This window comes from Antechinus flavipes, chromosome 3 (genome assembly GCF_016432865.1).
Source record: "Antechinus flavipes isolate AdamAnt ecotype Samford, QLD, Australia chromosome 3, AdamAnt_v2, whole genome shotgun sequence".
NCBI lineage: Eukaryota > Metazoa > Chordata > Mammalia > Dasyuromorphia > Dasyuridae > Antechinus > Antechinus flavipes.
In genome coordinates, this window is record NC_067400.1 from 612,019,450 (window position 1) to 612,034,408 (window position 14,959).

Genomic DNA, 14,959 nt, shown 5'->3' on the forward strand with positions numbered 1-14,959 from the left:
TCCGGAGAGGCAGCATGGCGCCCAGTGTGGGGAGCGCCCGCCCCCGGAGTCCGAGCCCCTTGCTCTGAACTTGACTACGTCATTGACAGTGCCTGAACCCGCTGGGCCTCAGTGTCCCCATTTGTAAAATGAGCGGGGCGTCTTCCGAGGCCCCTTCCTGCTCTATCACAAGGGTCGCTGACCGGCGGACCCACACCACTCACCAACCTGTGGCCTCCCTTCCCCTTCAACTTCGTGGCCCCGGGGCCTCAGCCCCCTTCCTGTGCATTGTTTGCAAGCTGTAATAACTCCCTCCCCACTTTTGCCCCTCCTCCCCAAATTCACTGCCAAGATCTAGAGGGAAGGTGCCACAGGAGGGTCCCAGAGGCGCCTCCTGGGCCCAGGCTCTGCCCACCCCCTGCCCTTCTCCCTCACTGAAGAAAGCAAGTCAGACACAATTCATAGAGCATTTATTCCTTAATCCTGCGTCTGCTGGAGGTCTCTGCGGGGGAGCCGGGGCCCAAGTTCTCCGGGTCCATGACCTTGGACAAGCGCTTGTCAACCTCCCTGAAGGGGTGGGAGGAAAACGGATTATGGAGAGGGGCTGGAGGGCCGGGACAGAGGAAGGCCCTGAGGTTTGAGCCGGGAGGTCCCAGGGCAGGGCTGGGGGGCTGGGACTGAGGAGCTGTCTGGGAGGGCACAGGAGGGTCACCTCAAGCATGACCGAAGCTCTGAACGCCTGGCCCGGAGCACCCGCAGCAGGGCATCCTCTTCAAATTCTGTCCCATCTGAGTCTGGGAAGGACAGGAACAGCGCTGCTCTGGATGCCCATTCCAGGATGCCCCCATCCGAACCCCCAGGCCCTCCCTGATGCTCTCACCTTCGGCAGCTTCCAGCAACCCGGAAGCCAGAGCTAGCAGCTCCCTGGAGGGCGAGGCCTCGGCAGGAGGAGGGGGCATGTCACAGGGGGAGGGGGAGTCTTCTGAGGGTCCCGAGAAGAGGCGAGCAGCCACCACCTGCTTGAGGGCCCCCCTCAGCAGCGGCCCAGGCTTTGGCTCGGGCCTGGGACCCCGAGCCTTTCTGGGCTTGTGGTCACGCCTCTTAGCCTCAGAGGGGCCCCTAGAACTTGGGAGAATGGCCCCAGACCAGCATCTTGGGCAACCCGTTTCTGACATGGAGTGGAGAAAGAAAGGGCTCCGACAGAGGGAGAAGGGATCTGGCCCCGAGGGCAGGGGACTTGGCTGAGGGGTACAAAGAGGCAGCACAGGGCTCAGGTGGGGAGGATGGGGGGAGGCTGGAGGAAGATGAAGGGGGATTGGTGAGTTTGGCTGAGCATTGAGAGAAACTGAGGGGTTTAGCTCATGTGGAAGGCTCTGCTGGGACCCACAGCAGGGGACTGGGGGGCTCTGCCGGGATCCACAGAAGGGGACTGAAGGACTCTGCCGGGACCCACAGAGAGAAACAGGGGTGCTCTGGTTGGATACACAGAGGGGGACAGGGGGGCTTTGCTGGGACCCACAGAGAGAGGCAGGGGGGCTTTGCTGGGACTCACAAAGGGGGACAGGGAGGCTTTGTTGGGACCCACAGAAGGGGACTGAGGGGCTTTGCTGGGACCCACAAAGGGGGACAGGGGGGCTTTGTTGGGACCCACAGAAGGGGACTGGGGGGCTTTGGTGGGACCCACAGAGAGAGACAAGGGGGCTTTGCTGGGACCCACAAAGGGGGACAGGGGGGCTTTGCTGGGACCCACAAAGGGGGACAGGGGGGCTTTGCTGGGATCCACAGAGGGGGACTGAAGGGCTCTGCTGGGACCCACAGAGAGAGACAGGGGGGCTTTGCTGGGACCCACAGAGGGGGACAGGAGGGCTCTGCTGAAGGTCACAGAGGGGGACAGGGGGGCTCTGCTGAGGGTCACAGAGGGGGTCTGGGGGGCTCTGTTGGGAGTTGCTGAGAGGGGCCAGAGAGGTCAGCTGGTTGGCAACAACAGGTCCTGGGACATACATCTGGCGAGTCTTAGGTGGACCGTGGCTCCTAGTCTGGGGGACCTAGGGAAGGAACACAAAGATCTTGGAGTGGGTGTGCCTCAGCCGTCTTTTCCCATTCCCCTGGGTCCCCCGGGCCTCTCCTACTGCGTACCAGGGCCCTGCTGGGGAGCCAGGACTGTGCCTGGAGCCCATGTGCGCATTCCTCCCGGGCCACTTCCATCTTCCTCCGGAGGCGCCACTGGAAGAGGATGTCATCCTTAGGGTGGCTCACAGACGGCAGAGAAATTCGGGTCCGTGTCAATGGGGCTGTGAGAAAGAGCTCGGGGTTCAGGCCGAGGCCAGGGTGCACGTGCCTGTGTGTGTGCTTGTGCATGTGCGCGCTCGTGTGCCTGTGCCCGTGTGTACTTGTGTCTGTGGGTGCACACGCGTGTGCCAGTGCGTGCACTTGTGTGTGGGGGGGTGCTTGTGTGCAATCTTGCATGTCTCTCATGGGCCTCGGGGGGGGGGGTGTCAAGCTCACATGGTTTTCTGAGGTGGGGGCCTGATCCAGGGTCAGAGGTGAAAGGTGGCGAGGAGGAGGGGAGGCCCTCAGCGCTGACTGGAATGGAGATGTCTTCATCATGGCTGCCACTGCTGCTAGAAGCAATCTCACTGGGGGAAATGAGAAAGATCGGCGGGTTAGGGAGCCTGGGGGGTGGGAGTATCCGAGGGGGAGGGGGCTCCACAAGGCTTTCTGAAGTTTCTCCTACTCCCAGTCTGCCTTAGGCTCAGGGCATCCAACCACTTCTCCCCATAAGGAGCTTCTGCTCTAAGTGGGGAGAGGTTTGCCGTCACAAATACTGTCACAGCACCCCATCAGGTAGACAACCATTAATGTCCCCATTTGACATTTGAGGAAACTGAGGCAAACTGGGTGAAGTGACTTGCTTAGGCTCACATGGGATTCTAGCAGGAAGAACATTGGGGAGAGGGGCACAAAGTGTGGGGGCAAGAGATGGAGGGCCAGCCATGCTGTGGCCACCAGTCAATTAGGAGTGAAGGGAAGTAAGGACGGGAAGAGGCACAGGGGCAAATGGGGGGTGCGGTTACATGCCAGGCTGAGGATGTACCACAGCTCTGGAGGAGGAAGGGGAGGAAGACGGGCGACAGAGGGGGGAGCTGTGATGAGAAAGGCAGCCACCTCCGGAGGAGAAGCTGGGCTGCCCTGTCCTGGAGACTCAGGGTCTCGAGGTCCAACGTTGGGGTGTCGGAGGCTCCCAGTGGAGAAACGGGGCCCTGGGCCAGAAAAGGAATGATGGCTCTAGCCCCAGGGAGCCCGTTCCTCTCATCCCAAAGGGTGTCCAGCCCCATGGCCATTTCCAGGAAGAATTGCTAAGGGGAAAGGTCCAGAACCTGGGGGCATCCGAGGCCTGGGGCCAGGGGGTGTCCAGAGCCAGGCTCTCGGAGGCTTAGGTCCCACTTCCAAATCCCTAGTCCCATTCTTCTCCCAGAGGAAGTTGGGGGAGGGAACACACAGTAAAACAAATGTGCTTAGAATTCTGAGGCCCCTCAAGCCAGGGCCGTCTCCCCGTAACCTGCAGTCACCTGGCGAGGCCCTGATGTGCACATTTCCGTCCAGGAGGATCCCGTCCCTGGCGGTGAGGTCCGGCCCGGGCTGAGGCCGCCGCCTCCATCATCCTCATCTGCAACAAACACAATCCCCAGCATCCCTCCCTCCCTGGGGGGCCGCCTCCACCCGCCGTCAGCCGAGAACACAGGCTTGCTGTGGGTCCCGGACAGAAGGGGTCCCTGAGAGGGGCAAGGGGCAGGTACCTGCCGAGGGGTCGGGGGGCTGCAGCCACCAGAAGCTGGCTGCGCTGGGGCCCACCGACTGTCGCTCCTGGCGGCTGGTGGGCTGGGCCTGCCGAAACCGGGCCATGTACCTGGGAGAGGAGGCCGGGCTCAGTCCAGGGAAGCTCCTGCCCTCTCACCCTCCCAATTTCTGGTTCCTCCTCCTTACTTGGCAAGCACAGAGTCTCCTGATTTATCTGTCTGTTCTTCAGAGGGGGATGAGAGGCTTGTGGAAGGCCATGATTCGTTAAAGTCTGGGGACTTGGAGGCTGGAGGAGGGGGTGGGGGGCTGCGCTGATGTGCTCGCGATGGATTTAGGACCTGGAGGCGAGGAAGGAAAGCTGGAGCAGAAGGGGCTCCCTCCTCCCAGACCTTGCCAGTTTCCTGGATTAGCCCTAATTTCTGACCCAATTTAGAAACTGTCAGATTGGGACCCTTCCTATTCTTGTCTCAGAAATCAGTAATCCCTACGCCACTGGGGGGCAGTCTTGGGTTCCCATTGCCTACTCCAGGTGTGAAGGGTGGAAAACTTTTGCAAGATTAATGGGAGAGAGCTGGGAAGGTGACCTGTTCAAGGTCACACAAGTGGCAAAAGGTAGAGCTAAGATCCGAATCCACCCCCTTCCATACTAAATCCAACGCGAAGTTTCCATCACGTGCTCCATTTTCCTCAGGACATCTCATGAGCCCAGAATCAGGAGGTTATTCTCCTCAGACCCATTTTACAGATGGTAACATTACACTTTTGCGTTGGAATGCCTGAGGGATCACATAGCAGATGTCAAGACCTTCACGCCCAGTAAGTAGGATCAGCAGCCATGGGACCAGAGGAGTGAGCAGGGAACAGAGGCATTTGTGCCCCAGGGGAAAGGTCATTCACTGGACCTGGAACCAGACTCTTTGGGACTCAGTTTCTTCCTCTGCCAAATGGGGGATGGGTTAGATCACTGCTGTCACTTGCAGCCTAGATTCCATGACTCTCTGACTTAGCCCTTGGCTCCAGATCCTGCTCCATAATCCAATTTAATTAAGTAGCCATCATGTGGAGAACTCTAGTGAGCCGGGACAGCCAAGTCCCCTGTCCTTTCCGAGCTTCCTGGGAGGATCCGCTTAAGTGAGGAGCATGCCCACTGAGCCCCCTGGGCCTTCTTCCCTCAATCCGCTGCATCTCCCTGCCCTCCCGCGCGCACTGCTGTCCCTCCCCCACCTGCCCCTCTCCCGACTCCAAGCACTTGTCCTGGCAGCCCCTTCTTCCAGGACCCCCTCCCCCCTCATCCCTGCTTCCGGGCTCTCTTCCGGCCTCCGGCCTTTCCCAGGCGCCTCGGTCTCGGCGCCTTCCTCGGGGACGGCCTCCAGTTCTCGGATCTTTGTTTCTACCTGGTTATTCGCACACCGCTCCTCCGGAGGGGGTAGGGAGAAGACTGACTTTCTCTGGAGACGCCCACTAAATGGGTGCGCGGGAAGGAAATGCTACTATCGATTGGCTCCTGAATCAAAATCCTAACCCTTAAAACGTTACGTCAATGAGGGTCCTTCTAAGAGGGTGAATCCCAGGGAGGGCAACCTCCGGGCTGGGGTCCCTCGGGACCTAGGGGCTCCACTTCAGAAACTGAGGGGAGGCCCGCGGCGTCGGGCGGCCTGCAGGGGGCGCCAAGAGACATTTGGTTTTTACATGGGGAGGATGACCCGGACTGTGGAGCCCCGCTTTGAAGGTGGAGGTCGGGGATCTGGGACCCACCGCCCAGGGGCTCCAAGGGCGACCAAGTCTTCCTCCCAGAGCCACGCCCCGGGGGGGAGTGTCCTCACCTCGGCCTGGGCCCTAATTCCACGGCCTCGCTCTCGTTCAGGGGACGGGTAATAATAGCTCCGCCTCTTAGGAGCCGTAGCTTTGCAGGAGCTGCCCCGGAAGGAAAATATGGCCAGGCTGTTAAGGAGATAAAGGGGCCAGGTTAGGCGGACCGAGAACGGACTACGATTCCCAGGAGGCTCTCGGGCCACGTGGGAATAATAGTTCCCGCCCGGGGAAGCGCGCCCCTTCTAAGGGACCGAGGCCCAGTTCTCACCTGTTGTCCATTCTGCCGCCGCTGCTATCACCTCCACTTTCCTCTCTCTTCTCCCGCCTCGTAGCTGAAGCGATACGTTGCTAAGCAACAACCTCAGACCCGCCCCCTCTCGCCGGAAGCACCGAGGCGGGAAAAAGAGCGGCCCGGTCACCACTCAACCTCCGCGAGATGCCGCGCCCAGATGCGCATGCGCAGACAGTGCGTTCGTCCATGCGTGGGTTTTATTTCTGCGGGGCGGGGCTTTGGAGAAAGGCTGGCGCCATGTTATTGGCTACTCCTCTTTCTAGGCCCGTAAATAGGTAATGATTGACAAGGACTGGGCTGCGGCCCTCCGCGGTGTCCTAGATGTCCTCTGGAGGATTCTGCTCTTTTTGGGGGGCACGGCCCTTACCTCCAGCGGTCGTCCCTCCCCCCATGCGTGCTCCTTGCCCAGATGCCGCCGTTTCCGAACTTCCCGCTGCACCCCTCCTCGGTCCCCCACCATCACCCCGTGGAAGTCCGTAGCCCCCACTTCGGCGGTGGGGAAGCCGAGGCCCGGGAAGCTTGGGTTGGGGGCGGCGACCGACATTCCTGGCTGCTGGGCCAGCGTGCCCACAGGTGGCGGGGATCAGCAGCCTGTGCTATTTCTGGTCCGCTCCACATGCCTCTGGCTCCCGGCCAAGGGGTACAGCGCGTCCCGGCCATCTTCCCTCGGGGCCATGACTCACCGCACCTGGGGAGGGGGCGGTCACGGGACCCCTGGGGTCCCGAGATCCAGCCCAGCCTGGCTCGGGCCTTCTGGGGGGAGCAGCTTGGAGGACCCCTAAGAGGATCAAAGCTCTGAGCCACTGAGGGGCGAGCCTGGGCACTGCCCATCCATCGGAGCTGTGCCATCTCCACCCCCACTCCTTGGATGGGCCTGGGCACGGTCCTGAGGTGGGGGAGGGCTGGACCTCTTCAAAGCCCAATTGTCTCTGGAAGATTCTCTGGGGCCCGGGGCCCCATCCCTGCTCCTCCCCTCCAAAGTCCTGGGAGGCTAGGAAGTGGCAGAGGGGCCGGACACCGGGGCCCTTGGATAAGGAGGAAGCCCCCCCACTCCACATGCCAGTCTCACCCCAGCCCCCACCCAGGCAGGCCCCAGATGGAAACAGGACTTGCCAGGCCTGATGCGTCACTGCCCAAATCCTAGGCAGCTTAAAGGGGCAGCAGCCTGATGCCAGGGGCCTCTCGGGGCCCCTTCAGGGAGGTGCGCCCTTACCCTGGGACCTGCTCACTCCATTGGGGCCAGAGCTGGTCAGTCCAGTGCAGACTCTGCCCATCCTGGTTTTGTTCGGTCCTCCCACAGCTCCCACCCGAGGCACACCCCAGATCCCTCTGTCTGTACCAAATAGGCTTCCTGGTCTTTGGGGGAGGGGGGCCCTGGGGGTCTCAGCCAGCCTTCTGGAGAGGCAGAATGTGCTGGCTTCCGTGTCTCCCCCCCTACTGTGGGCATCCTATCAGGGGCTCTCCCTCCTCTCCAGGCTGGCAGGGAACTCTCCAGAATCCTGCTCCCGGGGGAGGGAAGGGGAGGGACTGGGAAGGCGGGGGCCTGGTATAAAGGGGCCAGGCCGGGTGCCTGCTGGGGACTTGCTGCTGCCCAGCCTGACCATGGAGATCCCTGTGCCCATCCAGCCGTCCTGGCTGCGCCGCCCAGCTCCCCTGGCATTCCCCAGCCTGACCACCCCCAGCAGGCTCTTCGATCAGCGCTTTGGGGAGGGTCTGCTGGAGGCTGAACTGGCTGCCCTGTGCCCACAGGCTCTAGCACCCTACTACCTTCGGGCACCTAGCGTGGCCCTTAGGGCTGATCCTGGTCCTGGAGAGGTATGAATCTTCCCAATGCCACCTCGGGCCAAGGAGGGCATGGCTCCCCCTTCCCAGCCCCTACTGTCCTGACTCCTAGGGGTCTTTTTGTTGAATGCCTGCTCAGCTGGGGGAGGGGAACTTTTTTCAAGGCCAGGGAAAACTCCCCCCATTACCGAAGGGCCCCCAGTCAGCTGGAGAGAATCTCTGCTCAACTTCCCTTTCTTCTTGAGCGCTCCCCAAGACCGACCCCTCCCCAGGAGACCCCTTTGGCATTAACCCTTCTCCCTGTGCCCAGAGACCAGTGTGGCCCTCCCTTGGGTACCCCCTCCGAGCTCCCTCTCCCCTAACCTACAGGGGACCCTGGCCAAGGGGGAGTTCTCCGTGTTACTGGACGTGAAGCACTTCTCCCCGGAGGAGATCAACGTTAAGGTGGTGGGGGGGTATGTGGAAGTCCATGCCCACCATGAGGAACGCCCGGTATGTTGGGAAGGGGGGCAGAGGCCCAGCAGGGCCAGGTTGGGGGGAGCAGAGGAGAAGGCGGGGGGGAGGGAAGTGAGGAAGGGTGCAGGGGCATGAGTCACCCCGGCCTGAAGAGGGGCGCTATCATATTGCAGGATGAGCACGGCTTCATCTCCCGGGAGTTTCACCGCCGCTATCGGCTACCAGAGGGGGTGGACCCTGCCACGGTGACCTCAGCCCTGTCCCCTGAGGGGGTCCTGTCTATCCAGTCCTCAGCCGGCACCTCAGGGACCCAGGCAGCTGAGCGCACTGTGCCCATTGCCCAGGGAGCAGCGTCTGAGGCAAAGTAGGAGGGGCACTCTCCTTCAGCTCTGACCCCGCTGCCAGCTAAGTCTCCCTGGGTGCTGCCCCCCATCCCCAATGCCTACTCCTGCCCCCCAGGTCCCCCACCCTCCTAGCTCTGTCCTTCCCAATGACCAGCCCCAGCTCTGGAGAGTCCTTGCCTCCAGGACCCAATAAAAGCCCTGGACCTCTCTCCCCGTGGTGTCCGGTCTGTGGGCCTCGCAAGAGGGAGAGAGCAGATGGAGGTGCTGGGCTGGGGGACGCTTTTATTGGGGGAAGGTCACTGGCGCTCATACATCTCGCGCAGGATCTTCATGCTCTCGGAGTACCGCAGCTGGTTCCGATGGGAAGCCTCCTTCCACCTGGGGGACACAGGCTGTCAGGGCCGGGCCGGCCTGCGGGCGGTGGGGGGTGGGAGCAGCTTTGGGGCTGGGGGCCACATACCTCTGCCTGATGCGTTTCCAGCGCTCCATGTTGCGGTAGATGAGGGAGGACATGGTTGGGGCTGTCTCGGGGGGCTGCGCAGAAAGCGGGAGAGCCAGAGTCAGGCTGGGGAGCTGCCATACAAGCATCCTCTTCCCCCCATAGGCCCAAGACCTGGTCCAGCTCTTCCCGAGAGCTCCTAGAGGGGCTCCAGCATCCACTTACCGGGTCTTCAGAGGCCTCCTGGCCCTCTGGCCGAAGTGGGGAGGGGATCCTGGGGCTGGGGGCTTCCCCAGAAGGGCAGGGGGCGGTGGGGGGCGGCAGCTTGTACACGTCTCGGCTCTTACCGTTGGTGACCTCAGTTCCCTTGGAAAAGAACCGGCCCCAAAAACCCGTGTCAGGTCTGGCATGGGGAGGGCAAGGCCCACCTTCCTCGCTGCCCCACAGCCCCGGCGTCCTCACCTCCTCATCCTCCGGCCGGGGAGCTGGGGGAGGGCTGGGCGAGCGCTCTGGCTCCCGCACCGAGGGGCAGTTGCGCATCCAAGCCCGGCAGATGGGGTAAAGCGGCGTGTTCTCACTGAACTGGGCCAGGTCCACGCTGCGGTCAAACAGCTTGATGGTGTAAGTGTCTGGGGGGTGAAGGGCGAAGGTCACAAGGACGCCAGCGAGTGCGGGCTGGCCGGCTGACCCCTCAGCCCGGCTCTGCCCCCCCACCCACTGGCCCACTTTATAGACGAGGCCGGCCTTGGACTGGGCCTCGGGCTTCCTGCCGGGCCCGGGGCTGCTTGTCCCCGACAACGCCCTTCTCACCGACCACACTCACTGGGTCTCTGCTGTCCCCCCTCGGCGAGCCCATCCTCCATCTCCTTCCTCTTCTTCCTTCTGTGATGGGGGAACCGAGCTGAGGGCCTGTGAGGGAGAGGGATGGAGAACTGACTGGACAGAGGCTTGAGGTGGACCCGGCCTAGGGGGCCCGCAGGGTCTGGCTAGGGGCCCAGGCCAATGCCACGGTCTATTGCAAGACAGCAGAGGGGGCTGGGCCGGACAGGAGTGGGAGGAAGGGAGACCGGGATAAGGGGGAAGAGTGAAGGGCGGCCCCAGAGACAGAGCCCGGGCAGAAACCGCCCCCCCAAGCTTACCGTTTGCCAGCTGAGGTGAGAGAGCAGTCCCTAAGGGAGGAGAGAGGCAGCGTCACCCCAGCCCCGGAGCATCCCACGCGGCCCCTCCCCCCAAACCTGGCCAGCGACCTACTTGCTGTGAGCATCGGAGGGCGTTTTCCCGGCCTCCTCCTCCAGCTGGTCCCTTTGGGGGAGACAACGACCGAAGCTCAGAACCGAGGGCCGAGGCTCAGACGGCCTCCAGAATCAGCCCGCTGTGCGGCTGGACAGCTCCGGCCCCCAGAGGCTGGAAGCCCGCCCTCTGCCTGGGCTGGACCCTGGGGATCAGGCGTACGGGTCTCCCCAGTACCTCACCAGCCCTAATCACCGAGCCCCTCCCTCTCCCCTCCCCCAGAGGAGGCTCTGAGACGGACGAACTTCTGACCTCAGCCCGGCCCCCAAAGCTGCCCCCCTCACCGGTCCACGTCACTCTTCTCCAGCAAACACTGCAGGACGGCGTCCAGGTGGTTCCTGGCTTTGGACATCTCCAGCTCTGAGGGGGCAGAGAGCGGTCGCTGCCGGGAGGCCCGTGGGCGTGGGGCAGAGCAGGAGGAAGGGGGGGCGAGCGGCCCCCACCGCCCACGGATGCTCCCCGAGGTTCCAGCCGACCCTCCCACACAGGAATCCTCAGCGCTCGCTCCCATCTTTTCCTTCCTCCCCTAAGTCAACCAGACGGAGGCCCCATCCCCCCTTCCCTGTGGTCCCGCATGAACCCTGACATCTTTCCCTCCTGCTGGGAGTCTCCTTTGTCCCTCCTGGCCCACTCTCCCGTGGGCCCCTGGAGCTCCCTCCCCAGATTCCAGGAGCCAAGAGGCTCCCCTCGGGGTCTGTGCCTGGGAGGGAAAGGACTCAACCTGTCTCCAGGAGGCCCTTCGTCCTCCCCCTCCTAGCAAGTCTTAGTAGGCTTAGGGCTTCTTCCAGCAAGTATCTCCCCTTCTCTGAAGAGGACAGCTCTCTTTCTGAATCCACTGCTCCCCAATGCTCCCTCCTCCTCCTCCAAGCAGCCACCTGCACCTGCCATTGCTCCCATCTTCTGGGGTAGTGCTCCCCAATGCTCCCTCCTCCTCCTCCAAGTGAGCCACCTGCACCTGCCATTGCTCCCATCTCCTGGGGTAGTGCTCCCCAATGCTCCCTCCTCCTCCTCCAAGCAGCCACCTGCACCTGCCATTGCTCCCATCTTCTGGGGTAGTGCTCCCCAATGCTCCCTCCTCCTCCTCCAAGTGAGCCACCTGCACCTGCCATTGCTCCCATCTTCTGGGGTAGTGCTCCCCAATGCTCCCTCCTCCTCCTCCAAGTGAGCCACCTGCACCTGCCATTGCTCCCATCTCCTGGGGTAGTGCTCCCCAATGCTCCCTCCTCCTCCTCCAAGTGAGCCACCTGCACCTGCCATTGCTCCCATCTCCTGGGGATGTCTTCCATAATGCTCCCTCCTCCTCCTCCAAGCAGCCACCTGCACCTGCCATTGCTCCCATCTCCTGGGGGCAGTCTTCCTCAACGCTCCCTCCTCCTCCTCCAAGTGAGCCTCCTACACCTGCCATTGCTCCCATCTTCTGGAGTAGTGCTCCCCAATGCTCCCTCCTCCTCCTCCAAGTGAGCCTCCTGCACCTGCCATTGCTCCCATCTCCTGGGAGCAGTCTTTCTCAACGCTCCCTCCTCCTCCTCCAAGTGAGCCACCTGCACCTGCCATTGCTCCCATCTTCTGGAGTAGTGCTCCCCAATGCTCCCTCCTCCTCCTCCAAGCAGCCACCTGCACCTGCCATTGCTCCCATCTCCCGGGGGCAGTCTTCCATAATGCTCCCTCCTCCTCCTCCAAGCAGCCACCTGCACCTGCCATTGCTCCCATCTCCTGGGGGCAGTCTTCCTCAACGCTCCCTCCTCCTCCTCCAAGTGAGACTCCTACACCTGCCATTGCTCCCATCTTCTGGAGTAGTGCTCCCATCTTCTGGAGTAGTGCTCCCCAATGCTCCCTCCTCCTCCTCCAAGTGAGCCTCCTGCACCTGCCATTGCTCCCATCTCCTGGGAGCAGTCTTCCTCAACGCTCCCTCCTCCTCCTCCAAGTGAGCCACCTGCACCTGCCATTGCTCCCATCTTCTGGAGTAGTGCTCCCCAATGCTCCCTCCTCCTCCTCCAAGCAGCCACCTGCACCTGCCATTGCTCCCATCTCCCGGGGGCAGTCTTCCATAATGCTCCCTCCTCCTCCTCCAAGCAGCCACCTACACCTGCCATTGCTCCCATCTCCTGGGAGCAGTCTTCCTCAACGCTCCCTCCTCCTCCTCCAAGTGAGCCACCTGCACTGCCATTGCTCCCATCTTCTGGAGTAGTGCTCCCCAATGCTCCCTCCTCCTCCTCCAAGCAGCCACCTACACCTGCCATTGCTCCCATCTCCTGGAGTAGTGCTCCCCAATGCTCCCTCCTCCTCCTCCAAGTGAGCCTCCTGCATCTGCCATTGCTCTCATCTGCTGGGGGCAGTCTTCCTCAACGCTCCCTCCTCCTCCTCCAAGTGAGCCACCTGCACCTGCCATTGCTCCCATCTTCTGGAGTAGTGCTCCCCAACGCTCCCTCCTCCTCCTCCAAGCAGCCACCTGCACCTGCCATTGCTCCCATCTCCTGGGGGCAGTCTTCCTCAACGCTCCCTCCTCCTCCTCCAAGTGAGCCTCCTGCATCTGCCATTGCTCTCATCTGCTGGGGGCAGTCTTCCTCAATGCTCCTTCCTCTTCCAGGCCACCTTCCCAGATTGCTGTCGCCTCCTAGTCCCGGCAGCCCTCCCGGATCGCTTCCTCCTCCCCGGGGGTCCCCGGGAGCCTCCTTTGACCATCCGATCCTCCCTTACCTGACTTTTCCACTTTCACCTTCACAGGGAACATCGTTCCGGCCGGGCTCTGTTTCCGATTGGGGCAGCGGGGTATCCAGCAGTGCCCCGGGGCGGGGACGGGGGCAGGGGTCAGGGGTCAGTCCGGGAAGTCCGGGGTCAGAACTGGGGCCAGCCACGAGGCAGATCAGAGTTCAGGTTTGGGAGGAGAGCCTCTCTCTCAGGCCAAGTAGTCTCACCTTCCCGGCCCAGGACCTGGGGATGGGCCGCGGACAGACAGCTCTTCACCTCCGTCTTAGGCCACCGCAGCGGCTTAGGTCCCACGGTCTCACCCTTGCCCGCCCGCCCGTTGCTTCCATTGGGCGGCGTGGCCGCTCGTCTCCTGAATAGACCAATCAGAAGTCTTAACGGCCACCTCCCGCTCGAAGCCCCACCCCCAACCATTCTTCCGGAAACCAACTAACGTCCTCCGGCCCAGCCGCGCGGCGCCTCATGGGAGGTGTAGTTCGTGCCCCGATCTTCCCTTCACGTGTCCTCTGAGCCTGGCCGCGCGAGGCACTATGGGAGGCGCAGGCTGAGACTGCCGCCACGGTTCCTGGGACTTGTAGTGCCAACGGCTTAAAGGGGCTCCTGGAAGAAAAGGGAAGGAAAAACGCAATCTCGCGGCAGTTCTGCGTTGCTAGGCAATGGATGCCGCCTCTGAGCAATGGAGCAGCGGCGCAAAGCTGATTCCTTGTCTAGGTTCATTTTACTGACGTGGCGAGTGAGATTCATGGGGTGGGGGCATTCTGCTGCCAAGGGTCACCCCTTCAAGATCCCAGCAGCCGAGAGCCGAAAGGAATCGTGCAGCCGAACTCTCCCCTCCCCCGCAGCTCACTGTGCACTTCTTTCTGAGCCCTCTTCGCCCCTCCACGGTCCGCCCACGTGGAGCAGCCGTTGCCAGAGTCCAGCACTCCCAGTTTAAACCCCGCCAACAGCCCAAGTTTCGCTTTCCTCATTTATCAAATGAAGGAGTGGCCGAGGGCCAGCCCCTCCGCCCCTCCCCCCATTCCTGGAAGTCAACCTCTCCGTTCTACTTCTCAGAAGCCCCCACTGCTTCTCCTTCCAGGCTCGCCTCAAATGCCACTTCCTCCATGAAGGCTGCCGTGACTATCGCCCGTCCTCCCCCGCCCCCGGGGGTCAGCGCCGTCTGGGGCATCCTTCCCAAGAGAATGTTAATTGGGGGTGGACCCGGAGACTAGCGCCCTGTCTCGGGCAGAAATGGCTGGCCAGCAAGTGGCCGGATCTCTTTTGTAATTGCCTATTTTATATATTCTCCGGGGTAGCTAAGTGTGGAATGGATAGAACTGGGGGGGGGGGGGGGACCTGGAATCAACAAGTCCTGAGTTCTAACCTACTCCCAACCACTTCCTGTCGGTGTGACCCTGGGCAAGTCCTCTGCACCTTGTCTGCCTCCATTTCCTCATCTGTAAAACGAGCCGGAGGAAGGAATGGAAAACCCCTCCAATGTCTGCCAAGAAAACCTCAAATGGGGTCACAAAGAATCAGATTACAGAACAAGAAATCCGTTCTCTATACATTTGCATGTTCTCTAGCCTAGTGTTTCACAGGTTACTTAACCAGTTCCTCTACTAATGAGACCCAGTCACTAACTGGGAAAGTCAAACCCAGACTGGAAGGACTGGTCCAGAGTCACTAGGTTCTGGTTCTAGGTCCAGGCCTTTCCCTCCTACAATATTATTCTTTCTCCTGTGTTATCGAGGGGCCGGATCCCTAAGAGGTCCGTGGGTAAATCATGCTGTACAACACCATGTACAAGCTTCCCATTGCTGAGGCACTTGAAAGAGATGCTAGCTGACCTCTTGTGGTTTGGATCCTTACTCAGAACCTTCCCAGATTTGAGATTCCATGATTCTAGGGTGTGATCTCTCAGGGATTTGTTTCTATGTGAAGTAGGGAGATCCCACCCCTCCCAGAAAAAATGGGAGTAGGGATCAGCAGTTCTCATGAAATATGCCTTTTTTTTTTAATTTTTATTTGGGAGTCTCAATGGAGGCTACAGGGAAAAGTGGGAAATTAGTCAGGGATAGA

The 14,959-nt window shown here is 61.4% G+C and overlaps 3 protein-coding genes across 13 annotated transcripts; 1 reads left to right on the forward strand and 2 right to left on the reverse strand.

Annotated features, from left to right (window-relative positions):
• Positions 1 to 432: 432 nt before the first annotated feature.
• Positions 433 to 5,969, reverse strand: PROSER3 (proline and serine rich 3). The gene is made up of 11 exons (XM_051988924.1): positions 5,858 to 5,969; positions 5,601 to 5,718; positions 3,964 to 4,115; positions 3,777 to 3,886; positions 3,549 to 3,646; positions 3,145 to 3,239; positions 2,485 to 2,615; positions 2,116 to 2,270; positions 860 to 2,024; positions 692 to 773; positions 433 to 546 (listed from the first exon to the last, which is right to left on the reverse strand). Exons 1-11 carry the CDS (start codon positions 5,866 to 5,868, stop codon positions 450 to 452), a joined length of 2,214 nt encoding a protein of 737 aa, XP_051844884.1. The 5' UTR covers positions 5,869 to 5,969; the 3' UTR covers positions 433 to 449.
• Positions 5,970 to 7,445: 1,476 nt separating this feature from the next.
• On the forward strand, positions 7,446 to 8,672 carry HSPB6 (heat shock protein family B (small) member 6). Its single transcript, XM_051988981.1, has 3 exons — positions 7,446 to 7,696; positions 8,033 to 8,155; positions 8,293 to 8,672. The coding sequence occupies exons 1-3, from the start codon at positions 7,484 to 7,486 to the stop codon at positions 8,485 to 8,487; spliced, it is 531 nt and encodes a 176-aa protein (XP_051844941.1). The 5' UTR covers positions 7,446 to 7,483; the 3' UTR covers positions 8,488 to 8,672.
• Positions 8,673 to 8,725: 53 nt separating this feature from the next.
• Positions 8,726 to 14,889, reverse strand: LIN37 (lin-37 DREAM MuvB core complex component). 11 transcript variants are annotated; one of them, XM_051988948.1, is made up of 15 exons: positions 13,333 to 14,889; positions 12,890 to 13,250; positions 12,420 to 12,515; positions 12,057 to 12,272; positions 11,807 to 11,886; positions 11,510 to 11,584; positions 11,148 to 11,214; positions 10,477 to 10,552; positions 10,154 to 10,204; positions 10,042 to 10,071; positions 9,726 to 9,811; positions 9,365 to 9,531; positions 9,128 to 9,268; positions 8,924 to 8,997; positions 8,726 to 8,841 (listed from the first exon to the last, which is right to left on the reverse strand). In XM_051988948.1, the coding sequence occupies exons 2-15, from the start codon at positions 12,921 to 12,923 to the stop codon at positions 8,760 to 8,762; spliced, it is 1,275 nt and encodes a 424-aa protein (XP_051844908.1). In that variant the 5' UTR covers positions 12,924 to 13,250; positions 13,333 to 14,889; the 3' UTR covers positions 8,726 to 8,759. The 11 variants fall into 11 exon arrangements, with proteins under 11 accessions (XP_051844908.1, XP_051844910.1, XP_051844907.1 ...); XM_051988950.1 differs by lacking the exon at positions 11,807 to 11,886 and having other exon boundaries at positions 12,199 to 12,272; XM_051988947.1 differs by lacking the exon at positions 11,148 to 11,214 and having other exon boundaries at positions 11,516 to 11,584; positions 11,734 to 11,886.
• Between the last annotated feature and the right edge of the window lie 70 nt (positions 14,890 to 14,959).

Coding starts and splice junctions, on each gene's coding strand:
- LIN37 (XM_051988948.1), bottom strand. CDS start 12,923: ATGTTCCCTGTGAAGGTGAAAGTGGAAAAGTCAG. Junction 11,215..11,509: donor GGGAGCAATGGCAGGTGCAG/GTGGCTGCTTGG, acceptor TGGCAGGTGCAG/GTGGCTGCTTGGAGGAGGAG. Junction 8,998..9,127: donor AGGAGGCCTCTGAAGACCCG/GTAAGTGGATGC, acceptor CTTTCTGCGCAG/CCCCCCGAGACAGCCCCAAC.
- HSPB6 (XM_051988981.1), top strand. CDS start 7,484: ATGGAGATCCCTGTGCCCATCCAGCCGTCCTGGCTGCGCCGCCCAGCT. Junction 7,697..8,032: donor CTGATCCTGGTCCTGGAGAG/GTATGAATCTTC, acceptor CCTAACCTACAG/GGGACCCTGGCCAAGGGGGA. Junction 8,156..8,292: donor CCCACCATGAGGAACGCCCG/GTATGTTGGGAA, acceptor ATCATATTGCAG/GATGAGCACGGCTTCATCTC.
- PROSER3 (XM_051988924.1), bottom strand. Junction 4,116..5,600: donor GAATTAGGGCCCAGGCCGAG/GTGAGGACACTC, acceptor CCTCGCCTCCAG/GTCCTAAATCCATCGCGAGC. Junction 2,616..3,144: donor GCCCAGCTTCTCCTCCGGAG/GTGGCTGCCTTT, acceptor CATTTCCCCCAG/TGAGATTGCTTCTAGCAGCA.